Source organism: Apodemus sylvaticus, chromosome 2, assembly GCF_947179515.1.
Source record: "Apodemus sylvaticus chromosome 2, mApoSyl1.1, whole genome shotgun sequence".
NCBI classification, from domain to species: domain Eukaryota; kingdom Metazoa; phylum Chordata; class Mammalia; order Rodentia; family Muridae; genus Apodemus; species Apodemus sylvaticus.
Genome location: NC_067473.1, coordinates 172711417 through 172724756, shown reverse-complemented (window position 1 = coordinate 172724756; position 13340 = coordinate 172711417). Strand labels below are relative to the sequence as shown.

General features: G+C 49.0%; 1 protein-coding gene and 1 non-coding gene across 2 annotated transcripts in view; one reads left to right on the top strand and one right to left on the bottom strand.

The window, feature by feature from the left end:
• Positions 1-11962, top strand: part of Hebp1 (heme binding protein 1) — a 29268-nt gene extending 17306 nt beyond the window's left edge. The window contains exon 4 of the mRNA XM_052175141.1: positions 11425-11962. Coding sequence (XP_052031101.1) covers positions 11425-11599 — 175 coding nt within the window. The 3' untranslated portion in view covers positions 11600-11962. The remainder of the gene's footprint in view (positions 1-11424) is intronic.
• Positions 1784-1913, bottom strand: LOC127679545 (small nucleolar RNA SNORA17). Its single transcript, XR_007976844.1, has one exon. It is a non-coding gene; the product is annotated as a small nucleolar RNA SNORA17 (small nucleolar RNA).
• Positions 11963-13340: the final 1378 nt, after the last annotated feature.

The following is a 13340-nucleotide window of genomic DNA, read 5'->3' as shown; positions in this document are numbered from 1 at the left end:
AGGCCGGTAGTGTGATTCTCAGCTCTGCTACATAATAAAAAGATAAGGCTTTAGAAATTAGTAAGCCTCTCCTTTTTAAAACTTTTTATTGTTCTTTGTGAATTTCACCTCAGGCATCCCAGTCCTGCTCATCTCCCCACCCCCACCCACTCCATATACTTGCTGTCCACCCTTGCAACCTCCCCCCATCAGAGAAAAAGTCTCATTGTGGAAGCTGTAGCGTGTCACAGTGTGTCCCACGGCGTTACCTTCATGCAGTGTTCATGCAGTGAGTCACTGGTCTGGTAGGAGGCCTCTGGCTTCTGCTGCTCACTGGGACTCCTCGTGGATATCCTGTTGTTGTGCTGTGCCACGCAAATCCTGTAGTTTTGGATGTGTAGGACCGGGCCCTTCATGAATCTCAGCAGTTCATTAGTGCTGGGGTAGGACAATTCAAAGCCCTGGATCTGGGCCTGAGAGGTAGCTGAGCTGGTCAGCCCGTTGACTCTCCCACTCGCAGACCCTCGAGGACCGCTCACTAGCAACCGGCACTACCAGGGGCAGCTCTATCCTGCTGTTCAGGTGAGGTGCAGGGCCTGCTCTCCCCAGGGTTGCAGCTGGTGAGGTACCAGGCATATTCTCTCACTCTCGTGACCCTAGGGCTAGCCTGCCATTCGTGGCGTGGAACAAGGGAAGGGAGGAAGATATCTCTCCCTCATCTGCACTACCGCCCAGTAGACAAGAGGCAGGGCTGATCCTCCCACCCTTGAACCCTCAGGGCCAGCTCACCCACAACTCCCACATCAAGGGCCAACTCTACAGTGCTGCTCAGGCAAGGGGCAGGGCCTGCTCTCCTAAGTGCTGTGGCTGGTGAGGGGCAGGGCCCGCTCTCCTAAGAGGTCTCATGACTCTTGTGCCAGGTCTCCTGGCTGCCACAGGTGGTGAGGGATAATGGGAGAGGAGGATATCTCTCCCTCATCCACGACACTACATGGAAGGTAAATGGTAGTGTTAGGTCTCCAAGCACTTGCTCGTACCCTCAGGGGTGGCTCATAGGCGACTCCTGAACTGTGTGTGTGTGGGGGGGGTGGGGGGGACTGCTCTCCCGAGTACTGCAGCTGGCTAGGGGTGGGGTCATCTCTCCTGCTCTCATGGCCCCGGGGCCAGCTCTCCCATGATGACAGGTGAGGGGTGGGGCCAGTTCTGCTCAGCCCCCAGATATCAACATGTCCCCAGGCAACAGCCTAGACCAGGGATGTCTGTCTGTTGTTTAGTGATAACAGACCCCAGCTGCTGCAGTGGCCCCCAGAGGCAGCACAGGCCAGAACCCCACCATGGTCATCACAAGGCGTCACCAGCTACTCACATCCTCTCTGCCCTCCAGGCTCCAGCTCTGCCTCTCTTCATTGTGCCCACATCTTTCTGTTTCTCTTTCTGCTCCATTTCTTTGCCACTTTACTTGCTCCTCTTAGTGGTACCCAGAGTCTTTGAGTGTCTGGAGTCATCTCAGGAGCACTGTACCCTGGTGCATTATGGCACCAGGCAGGGGGTCATCTCGGGCATGATATGTGTCCCACCCACCCCGCCAGGCCTGCATGGCATTGATCTGGTGGCCATCTTGTGCTGCCTTCTCACCCCAATCCCCAAGTGGCCCCATGTGGTCCTCTGTCTCAGGCTCACTTCTGCCAGGAGCCCTCAGTCCCAGGCAGGATCCCTATCGTCTCCTCCTGGCTCTCGGTCCCTAGAGCCATCGGGGCTTGTGTGGGCCACACCAGTGCTCATCTCAAACTCACTTTTTCCAGGGAACGTTAGGCTACTAACCATTATAGTTCACAGGTCAGAACACTGAGGGTAGATGTAGCCTCTCTCCTCTCTGCCGCCTACTGACGCACATGTGCCACAGCAGCCACACCTACCGTGCTTCTAGGGGCAGGGTTAGTAAGCCTCTTTAAGCCTTAATTTCCCCCATTGGTTAAGCATCCCTAATGTGATCAACATCCTGGGGTTCTTGTGAAAGGCAACCTATGAGTATTTTCTAAAGTACCACTTACAAGTTTTTCATCCTTTGATCCAGTCGTGCCTCAGAAACCAAGTCTCTTCTAAGTGACTGGCGATTCCCCAGCTGTTGAAATCACTCTGTGACCGGTGCCTAGCCAGGCACGGAGGGGGGGACAAGCATCCTCGACAGCAGTAGCCACAGTTGCAGGTGGGGCCGATCTCTAGCCAAGGCGCTCATCCAGCCTCAGAATAGCAAGTGGCTGCCGCACTGGCTACCTGTCTGCTGCTGTGGTGAGATACCACCACCAGACGTGACTTATGAAGGGAAGCATTTATTTTGTCTTACGGTTCCAGAGGGAGAGTCCACAATGGCGGGTGCTGCACAGCAGCAGGAGTCCAGAGTTAGAAGCTGAGCCACCACAACTTCAACAGAGAGAGGAGAGCAGGTGGGGCGAGACTATAAACTCTTTGAGCCCACAGCCAGTGACGCCCTTCCTCCAGAAAGCTCCGTGATTTCCCCACACAGCACCACCACTGGGGACCAAGAGCTCAAATACCTTAGCCAGTGGGGGTGCATCTTGCACCCAAACCACCACATTACAATTCCTGCTGTCTCTAAATACGTTATGCATACTTTCATTCTGAACACGCTGTCTCACTGAGCTGCACGCCCAGCCACCTATGGAAGGGAGAGCACAAAAGATAGGGAAGCCATTTGCACCCATCACTTCCATGATGGGTGGATGGCATGGATGTTCAGCTCAGGGACAGGTTTCCATCATACGGTGACCGGGAAGGAAAACACTCTCAACTATTTTTTGAGTAATCTAGGCAGTATATGATTTCATCCATAGATATTTTAATTATGGGATGTTTTTTAAAATATTATAATGCCATACTACTTTTAAATGTTAACAGTAATTTGTTAAATTCTAACAATATAAACTGATACATTTCTCTAGCTGCTTGTTTTTGTTTGTTTGTTTGTTTGTTTTGGTGCTTGAGGCAGGGTTTCATCATGTATTCCAAGCTGACCTCGACTTCATAATCCTCCTCCTTCGTCCCCAAGGGTTGGGATTAGAGGCATAGATGACCACACCTGACTCCCCCATTATCTGCTACAGTTCATTTTAAAGGTATATTTGAACTCATGCATCCTTCTCAATTAGTCTATTGATTTTTTTTAGTGTGTGAGTGTGTGTGTGTGTGTGTGTGTGTGTGTGTGTGTGTGTGTGTGTGTGATGTGTGTGTGTGTGGTGTGTGTGTGATATGTGTGCATGAGAGTGGGCATGCTTGTTCTACACACACATGAGGAGGCCAGAGAACAACTTTTGACAGTTAGTTTTCTACTTCATTGCAGGTTCTGAGGATGAAACCCAGGTCATTAGGTGTATATAGCAAGCACTTTTGCCTGCTGAGTCATCTTGTTGGCTTTGGTCAGTGCATTTTTAAGCCTTTTCAGTCTGTAATTCTGCACACCACGGAGCATATCCATTTGTTCTTGTGGTTGGTGCATCACTGGTCCTGCTGTTTCCCAAAGGCTCAACCTTCCTCCTGACACTTATGTGTCACCTATGTGTCCTTGTGCCCCTGTGTTGTCTGTAGACTGGTGTTGGAACTAGAGATGCATTCTGGCCGAGGCTGTTGACTTTGGAGCAAGAATCTTTCCTAGCTGTTTAGCCCTGTTAGGGACTCCTGTGTCTCTAGGTGCCGAGGCCTGGTCGGGGCTCCTGAGGCTGCTAAGCTCTGCTCCTGTGGAGTCACTAGGAAGTGGGGATGTGCCTGCCTCGGGGGAGCTTATCAGATGGTGGTGTCCTCTCCTCATGGTCATTATCAGCTGGCATCGAACACAAGGCTCCCCTCCTCCCTCTCAGTTTTACGAAGGTAGAGTCACAGAGAGACACAGAGAGAGAAAGAGAGTCAGAGAGAGACAGAGAGACAGAGAGAGAGACGGAGGGAGGAAGGGTGGGAAGGAGAGGAGGATGCAGAGCTGTCAGCTTCTCTTCCTTTGCTGGTTCTTAGGATTATTGATTATTGATTTCTTTCCTTGGGGTCTTCCAAAGGTGGTGATCTTCCTCTCTGCTTTGTTTTGTTTTGCTTTGGTTTTGCTTTTTGGTTTTGGTTGATTGGTGGCTTGCTTGGTTTTAGTGTTTCATTTTGTTGTTTACTCTCAACAGAAGCTCGACTTTAAACACGCTGCCGGCTGCATCGCACTGCTTCGCGCTTCTTCTTCAGTTTTGGCTGTTGTTGTTGTTACTGTTTCATTTATCTTTTTTGGTTTTTTTTTTTTTTGGCTTTAAGAAAATCTATTTATGTGGTGTGGATATAAATACAGGTGTGTGGATGCCATGAAGCGGGTGTGATGGTGAGAGGACAGCTTTGGGTACTGGGCCTCGGCGTTCTCTTTGTTTGAGACAGACTCTCCGGTCCTTGTCTGCTGTATACCGAGCTAGCTGGCCTGCAAGCTTGCTGGTACTCTCCCGTCATCACCCGGAGAGAGCGCTGACTTATAGCCGCTTTGGCTATGTGTCTGGCTTTTACTGTGGGTGCTCCGAGTGAGAACTCCGATAGATCGTGAACTCCGATCGCATGCTAGCACTTTCACCTTCGCACTGAGCCATTTCCCCAGCCCTTCCCTCCCTTTTCGAGACAAGGTCTCAGGATCTCACCGTGGCCTCCAACTCCCTGAGTAGCCAGGGAGGACCTTGGACTTCTGCTCCCCATGCCTCCACCCTCTGAGTTCTGGGATTACAGGCGAGCACTGCTGTACTAGGATCTGAGGTTTTTTTATGTCAATTTGATGTCAAATGTAGGAGCCATGCTGGTTTCCAGTTGATTTCTTAGTTTGTTGATACACCTCTCAACAGCTTTGGCATCTTCCTTACTTTCAAACACATCTTAACATTTCCTGCCCTCAGGACATAAGAGTTAACCACTCCTATAAGACCGGGTTCTTTATGACTGGAAAGGACACCTAGATAAAGGGTGGATTAGGACCAGAGAGATGGCTCAGTGGCTGTAAGCATTAGCCACACAAGCCTGCTAACCTAAGTTCAGTTCCCCGAACCTACATAAAAACACAGACGCAGTGCCATGCACCTGTAGTCTCAACTTCCCCTCCCCTCCCCCACACCCCACACCCCCCACCCCCACCCCCGTGGTGAGCTGGAGGTGGAGACAGAAGAATCATCTGGAAGCTCACAGTCCGGCTAGCCCGGGGTACACAGTGAAGTAGCACAAACAAGAGACCCCCTGCTTCTCAACAAAATGGAGGGCGAGAATCAGTCCCCTCAGAGATGTCCTCTGACCTTCACGTGTGCACCATGGCGCATGCAAGCACGCACACACACACACACACACACATGCACAACATACATGTGCACATAAATAAATAAATGTTAAAGGAGCGATTAAGGGGCTAGAGAGACGGGTCAGTGGGTGGCATCGCTTGCCTTGTAAACCAGAGGACCTGAGTTTATCCCCAGCACTCATGTGGATAAGAAAAGGCGCAGTAATACACATGGCTGATCCCGGCACCGGGAAAGCAGAGGCAGGAAGACGGGGATTAATGGCCAGGCAGTCAAGCGAAATCAGTGGGCTCCAGGCAGAGTGAGAGACATCGCAGAAAATAAGATGGAGAGAAACAAGGAAGACACCAGTGTCAACCTCTGATCCTCACACATGCTTGTGTGCACACCAGTATACACAGACATGAGCATACAAGGAGCATATATACACACCACACATCACACACACACACACACACACACACACACACATAAAGCGAATCCATGGAAGAAAGGGTGGGAGCAAGGGATGGGGAAAGGGAGCGGAGGAACAAGTCTATGAAATCTAAACACAGAAAAGCAGCACACAACTCTAACCCTAGCACGTGGGGGACTAGACTAGAAAGATTATGAATTTGAGGCTGGCCTGGGGCACACAGAGAAACCTTGACACAAACAAACCAAAACAAAATGTGGAAGAACCAAAGACTGTGTTTATTTTAGCCTGGCTCCGTGGGTGAATGTTTTACAACTGAACGCACCATCCTAACTTACCGTGAGCTTATCCCTCGCTTGGCCACACACGGTGTCACCACGAGTCAAATGTGCATTTACAGCACTTGGCTCCTGTGTGTCACTCTGGCTTCACTGAAAGCAAGGTTGGTAAGCGAAGGGAACCGCATTGCAAGGAATACAGTGAGAATGCGAAGGGAACCGCATTGCAAGGAATACAGTGAGAATGCTTGATGCTAAATTCTTTTTCTGCAGCCTTTTAAAGAGGTGTCCACGGAGAGAATATGCATTAATTAGCAGGACTGTATAGATAAATAAAATGCCTTAGAAAAAAAGATAACACTACCTGAATAGGTCTTGTTGTTTTTGTTGTTGTTGTTGCACTGCTGCTGCTGCTACTGTTGTTGTTGTTGTTGTTGTTGTTGTTGTTGTTGTTGTTGTTTTAAATCTTTGTTTGAGACAGGGTCTTACCATGTAGCCCTGAAACTCACTATGTAGAACAGGCTGACCAGGAATACACAAGAGATCTAGGATTAAATATGCACCACTGTATATGTATATACACATACATATACATACACATACATACATACATACACACATACACATATACACACATATACACATACATACACACATACACATATACACACATATACACATACATACATATATACACATACACATATACACATACACACATTTATTTGGTGTACGTGTCAGGGTCAGAATTCAACTTTAAGGAAATGGTTCTCTTCCCATCATGTAAGTGCTGGGGATTGAACCCGGGTCTTCTGACTTGGCAGCAAGCACCTTGCCAGCTGTGCCGTCTCACAAGCCCTCTCCGAATACTTCAGGGAATAGAATTCTTCTTACACTAAGACTCAAGGTGATCTTCCAGATGACTGTCCTCCTTTTGCCCACCGAGGTGAGAATGCAGCCCCCACACCTGGATTCTCAGCAGAGACTGACAATGGATAGGCGAGACTGGGAGATTTAAGTGAGACCGTCACCATTTTAATGACATGTTTGTGGAAGCAAGAGTTGGAGGCAGGGATGTGCCTCCTGCTGGTAACCCAGCACTAAGGAGGCAGAGACAGGAGGTCCGTCATGAATCTGAAGCCAGCTAGGGCATCATATAGTAAGCCCATGATAAGTGTATCCGTCCAGCCTGGGCTACAGAGTGAGGCACTAGGTCCAAAAAGAAAAAGACTAGAAGGTGGAAAGGGCGTGGCTCAGGGGACCAAGGCCTTTACTCTCCCAAGCAAACCAAACAATAAAGAAGAGAGAGAGCTGGAAACCAGTTCACTCAGCAGCCATGACTGTCAACTTGATGGCATTTGACTCATACGGTTTCCATATCTGTGAGACAGAGATAACAATGCCTAGTTTGTCATAGGGATGAGACAGGATCATATATGTAAATGCCCACACATCTCCAGGTATGCTGTGTTTTCATCTGCCCCTATAATCTCTGTATGTCTGACCTGACCGCTAACGCTGGTGGCCAGGACACCACAGAGCAGAGGCTTTCTACCCTCCTACAGCTCCAGCCTGGGCTCTGTGCTCAAGGATGTCCCAGCCAGCCAGCACCTGCGCTTGTTCAGCCGGCATCAATGAAGTGTCCTCTTCCTGTGGAATTGAGATGGGCAGTTACTCTTCTTGTCTGGTACATAGCTGCTGCATACACAGCTGGTTCGTTTTCTCAGCTTTGGCACAAGCTAGAGTCACCTGATATCTTAGTCAGGGTTACCGTTGCTGTGATGAAGCACTGTGACTAAAACCAAGCAGGGGAGGAAAAGGTTTATTTGACTTAAGGTCGTTGTCATCGTCGTCATCATCATCATCGACGTCATAGTCCATCACTAAGGATGTCAGAACAGGAACTCACACAGGGCATGAACCTGGAGGCAGGAGCTGATGCAGCGGCCATGGAGGAGTGCTGCTTACTGGCTTTCTCAACCTATTTTCATATAGAACCGAGGACCACCAGCCCAGGCCCCACCCACAATGGGCTGGGCCTTCCCCCCTTCTAGCACTAGTTAATAAAGGGCCCTACAGCCTTGCTCCTCTCCTATGACCCTTGCTTGTGTCAAGTTGACATAAAATTAACCAGCACACCTAGGAAGAGGGAGCCTCAATTGAGAAATTACTTCCGTTGTATTGACCTGTAGGTATGTCTTCGGCATTTTCTTGATGAATGATTGATATGCAACAGCACAGCCCACTGTGAGAGGTGTAGCCCCTGGGCTGGTGGTGCTGGTGCTTTAGGAAAGTGGGCTGAGCAAGCCATGGGGTGGGGAGTTGGGGGTGAGGGGTGGGGGGTGGGAATGGGTCTTCTATTGTAGTGGTCTGTGGGTCGTGACCCCTTTGGTGGGTTGAAGGACCCTTTCAGTGGGATCACATATCCGATGTCCTGCATATTAGATATTTACATTCTGATTCATAACAGTAGTAAAAATTACAGTTCTGAAGTAGCAACAAAATAATTTCGTGGTTGGGGGGTGACCACAACATGACCAACAGTAGTAGGGGGTCACACAACATTAGGAAGGCTGAGAGCTGTTGCTGTACAGCCTGGGCTTTGGTTCCCACCTCCAGACTCAAATCCTGACTCCTATAGTGATGGACTGTGCCCTGGGAGTGTGAGCCAAATAAACCCTCTCTGTCTTCTGAACTGCTCTTGGTCAATGTTTTGTCACAGTAAGAGAAGGAGAAGAAATTAGGACCACAGCTAACTCTGTAATCTGGTATCACCTCTTGTCAAAGTTTTAGACCACATTAGATGGTCGACCTCAGTCAGAGTCGTCTTCTTTTCCTCCCTCACTGACAGCACCACAGACTCACTGAAAGATAACATGGCATGCAAATTGGCCTCCTTGACTGACTGAAAGCTTGGCTCTTAACCATCTCCCAACTTTTCTAGTCTTTCTAGTTTGCCTCTTTTTGTTTTCCTGGACTCACGTGCATGTGTGTGTGTGTGTGTGTGTGTGTGTGTGTGTACACGTGTATGTCTTTTGCTTCCTCGGTAACCACAGTCGCCATTCTGACACTGGGTGAGATACAATACAGTGCCCTGGAGGACAGCTTCTTTGAAGACGAGGAGTCACAAACCTATTAACAGGCTGACGAAAACAGTTTAAGCACTTTATTTCCTTTTGGGAGCTCAAAGCACTTTACGAGCATTCCTTCGTGCTCACTCAAGCATGCTCGCGAATTCGAGGAGCGAGGGCACGGAGCTGTCGCCCTGAGTGTGCCGGAGGCCGAGCGAGGCTGGCAGGAATGAGGGGCTTGTTGGTGATGGCGGGCTGAGTCAGCCAGGGCTTGGCCTTCTGCCTCCGAGGGGCTGTGGTCCTGAGAGGATCTGACTCTCTGGCTTGTTTGTCTTTCTGTGATTAGGGTCAGAGCGAATTGGTAATGTGAGCAGAGACAGCAGAACATGCTTATATTTCTATGACCCTCCCAGCCTTGTTTGTTTCCTGGTAGTTTCCATGGCGAAGCAATGGGAAATTTTAATTTTATTACAAGCATTATGTGCTGCCCAGGAATAAAGCAGGGTTTTCTCAGGAGGGGACTTTATAAATTCTTGAGTGATGACATTCCCTTTGTCACTCTCTACTGGGTCTCCACTCCCAAGAGGCCTTTGATAGGTCCTCTTCCTGTAGTCACCACTGAGGGAGGTGGTAGGACCCCCTAAGAGCAACCTTTCAGTTTTCTGAGCAACATCTGTACCTTGAATAGCTCCTAACTGACCAGAGCCAGTATCTCCCGAGTAGAGACACGTGTGTCTCCACAACCCGTTTCTTGGCTTTCTCAGTGAGAATCTCTGATTCCACTTCTTTGCCAGTGTAAGATTTTCAGTGTGTATTAGCTTCCTTGACCCTTTGACAAAATACTCAAACAACAACAGCAGCAGCAGCAACAACAACAACAAAATAGCTCAAGGTAGAAAGGATTTCACTTGGCTCCGTGTGAACGGGAATGGCACTTGTAGAGACAGAGAAGTCTGGAGGCAGAAGTGTGAGTGGCTGTCACATGACATCCACGGTCGTCAAGTGGAGAGTAAAGGATGACACGGGTGGCTTCTTTCTTCCCTTTGCATTCAGCCCAGGACTCCAGTCTGTGCGATGGTACAGCCCACCCAAAATCAGCAATGGAGAGGAGAATCATCTGTTTCAGGGAACAGTGTCAGATCAAGACAGAGTCTGTGGGAAGCCTTCTGCACGTTCCCATAGTCATTTCACACTGGTGACTCTCAGACACAGACATCACACAACTCCAATGTCTTGCAGGCTAGAAAAGCCTTTGAAACTTTCTTACTTTCTTCTGATTCCATTTCCTCCTTGGTGAAGCTCAATGAGCTCTGGCTAGACGGTCTTCTCTGCCTTCTACTCTCCAGTTCGCATGAAGAACTAAGCTGTGTTCATTTGAGATTGGCTTCATCTTCCTGCCTGTTGCTGGCTGTTGTTTGGCCATTAGGATGAGCAGTCAGCCCTTCACAGACCAAGTCCTGGGTGACCCTGTCATCAACAGGCTGAGTGCTTGCAGAGCGTGACTAACCCGCTCGTAAAAGAGCCAAGCGTGATTCAAAGAACTCCACCAAAAATAATGCATCATTTGGCCTCATCTTGGCTGGTCCAAAGTCAGATTTTTGAGTCACAAAGCTCATTAGCAATGCGGGTGTATTTGACTCTAATAAAGAGGTTAGTGTGGCCCGGATGTAGAGTGGTTTATTTAGAGCTGGCTGCGGGATGAGTTTTGCTGTGGACGCAGTGATATAAGAGACAGACTAACCTGGGAAGGGGCAGCTTCTCTGTCCCCCGTTTCTGCCATCAGGAGAATTAACTCAGCTTGTGAGGACTCCCTTTACTTCCTAAAAAAAGGAAAGTTTTTATGATTTTGCTGAGAAGGGAAGTAATTAGAAGTGGTTTCTTCATTAGGAAAGCATATGAGGCTTGCACGGGGTCCCTCCCAAGACATCCTTGGGTCCCAGCCTTGGTCAGCTCTGATCTAATGAAGCTACCTTGTGTCCCTGTTAGGATGTGCTCAGTCAGGACAGCTGTCCTGTTTTCAGAAGACACGCAGCTGCTGCCCCCACCTTGACAGCTCCACCTGGCTCCTCCTAGGTGTCTGTCCCTCCTGCTGGTGACAGGGTAAGAAGAGTGACAGCAGAGGGAGCCAGAGGAAATGGTGAAAGGCCCCAGGAGAGCTCATAGTTAGCTTGGGATCACTGCTGCATTTCGTTCCTGAGTTAGAGTGTTTAGTTGCAATATTGCATACAAAACTCATAACAAGAGGAAAAACATCACATGTTTACAGATGAGGCTCTGGCATGCTTGTCCTAACCATGGTCATGTCTGCTCTAAAAGCCTTGCCTTCTCTGCGAGGTCAGGTCCTCTCTTACCAGCCCTTGTTCTTCCATCTTTAGGCAGTTCGGTGGCTATGCCAAGGAAGCAGACTACATCGCGCACGCCACCCAGCTGCGTACCACCCTGGAGGGCACACCAGCCGCCTACCAGGGTGATGTCTACTACTGTGCCGGATATGACCCTCCTATGAAGCCCTATGGACGTCGGAACGAGGTCTGGCTTGTGAAGGCATGAGTCACTCGCTGAACTGAGAACATCTGGAAGGGTGCCGCCGTGTCCCCTGACTTGGGGTCAAGAGGGGGCAGTGCTTTTTCCGTCCCAGCTTTCCTTCAAAATCTTTCACTGTGGTTTTCTGAAATAAGCCAAGATCGGCAGCATCGTTCTTGAGTTAGAAAGTTCTGCGGCAGATCAGAAAAGAATCCCAGCGGCATTTCCTCGTCAATCTGGGTCACTAAAAACTGATTTTTAATAATTATCAAATTTGTATTTAGTTAGTGAGGAAACATGTGATTTATGCATGAACTTTCATCTGTTATTCTTTTAAGAACTTTGTCTAGAAAGAAACTAAAATTATAAAACTTCGTCATATACAGCTGAGACAGTTCTAAGTTATTTCCCCGTTCTATAGTCCTTTAAGAAATACTTATTTTGTGTGTGTGTGTGTGAGTGTGTGTGTGTGTGAGTGTGTGGGCAGGTACCCTCAGAGCCCATAAGAGGGCATCAAGTCCCACGGAGGCGCCAGACTTGAGTTGCTGAGCACCGAGCCAGGGCCTCTGGAAGAACAGTAAATGTTCTCAACCACTGAGCCATCTCTCCAGCCCCAGACAGACACAGACAGTCTTAACAGAGCGCTGTTGATGATGTTCACTGTGTTTTGAGCTCTGGAGTCTGCAGAAGATTCTCCAAGGGTCCCATGGAAAGAGGCTGCGTTCTGGATGCCTGGCTGTCTCTGAGCTGTTACTTTACCAGCGCTTCCAGACAGCACATCTGTGAACAATCTCTGAGGAGCAGGCTCGCAGCTGTGGTCCACAGGGGTTCGCAGAAGTTACAAAAGCAGATGGAGAAGAAAAATCACACTCCCACACACAACCAACCCCGAGGGCAGGAAATTTCACCAGGAGGATTTATTCAGAACGATGAGGTCAGAGAAGGTGAGGGTCGAATTTCCTTAACTGAAGGAGACAGGAATTGAAAAGAACATGACGAGTTTCTCCTGCCAAGAAGGGGGACGGGCTGTGAGCTGGAAGTGGACAAAGAAGCTAAACTGGAACAGGTGTGGGACACAAGGCAGGGAGCTTAGGGGTCACGAGGGTCACGAAGTGCACGAGGATCAAGCCCTGTCAATGCCCTAATTTGCACAACTGTAAAGATCTCCCAGAGGAAACTCAGAAGACTGCCTGTCCATGTTTGGGTTACTATGGGAACAGCAAGGGCTCACTCTGCTTAGCAGTGATGCTTAGTAGTAGGGGAAGAAGAGAAAAGTGGGTTCTGGAGAAGGAGAAGCAATAGCTGATGAAGAGTTAGCGGAGGCTTTCCAGGGTCCCTTCTGGGTCGCAGCCACGACTGTTTGTGAAGACCAGCCTTGACTGTCTGGTGCCCTGACCAAGCATCATGAAACTCACTTCACATGGGGACTCTGTGTGCGGGCGGGAGGTAGTCTCGGGATTCATGCAGATGAGGAGGTGAGACCTCGCCCAGAGCTTTCTCACTGAACCCAAGACTATAAGGAAGGGTAGCAAAGGCCCATAGGTCATGCTGTTTGGATTTTTTTTAATATTTTATTTGTTTGTGTGTGTGTGTGTGTGGCCAGCTGGCTTCTTCTGTGGATGCTGGGATTCAACCCAAGTCCCCATGATTGAACTGCTAAGCCATCTCTCCAGCCCCTGTTTGGATTTTGTCCTTAAAAAAAAGGAAAATGAAAAAGACTTGTGTAGCACTAATTGGAAACATGACCCCATCATGTTTTAAGAGGAAA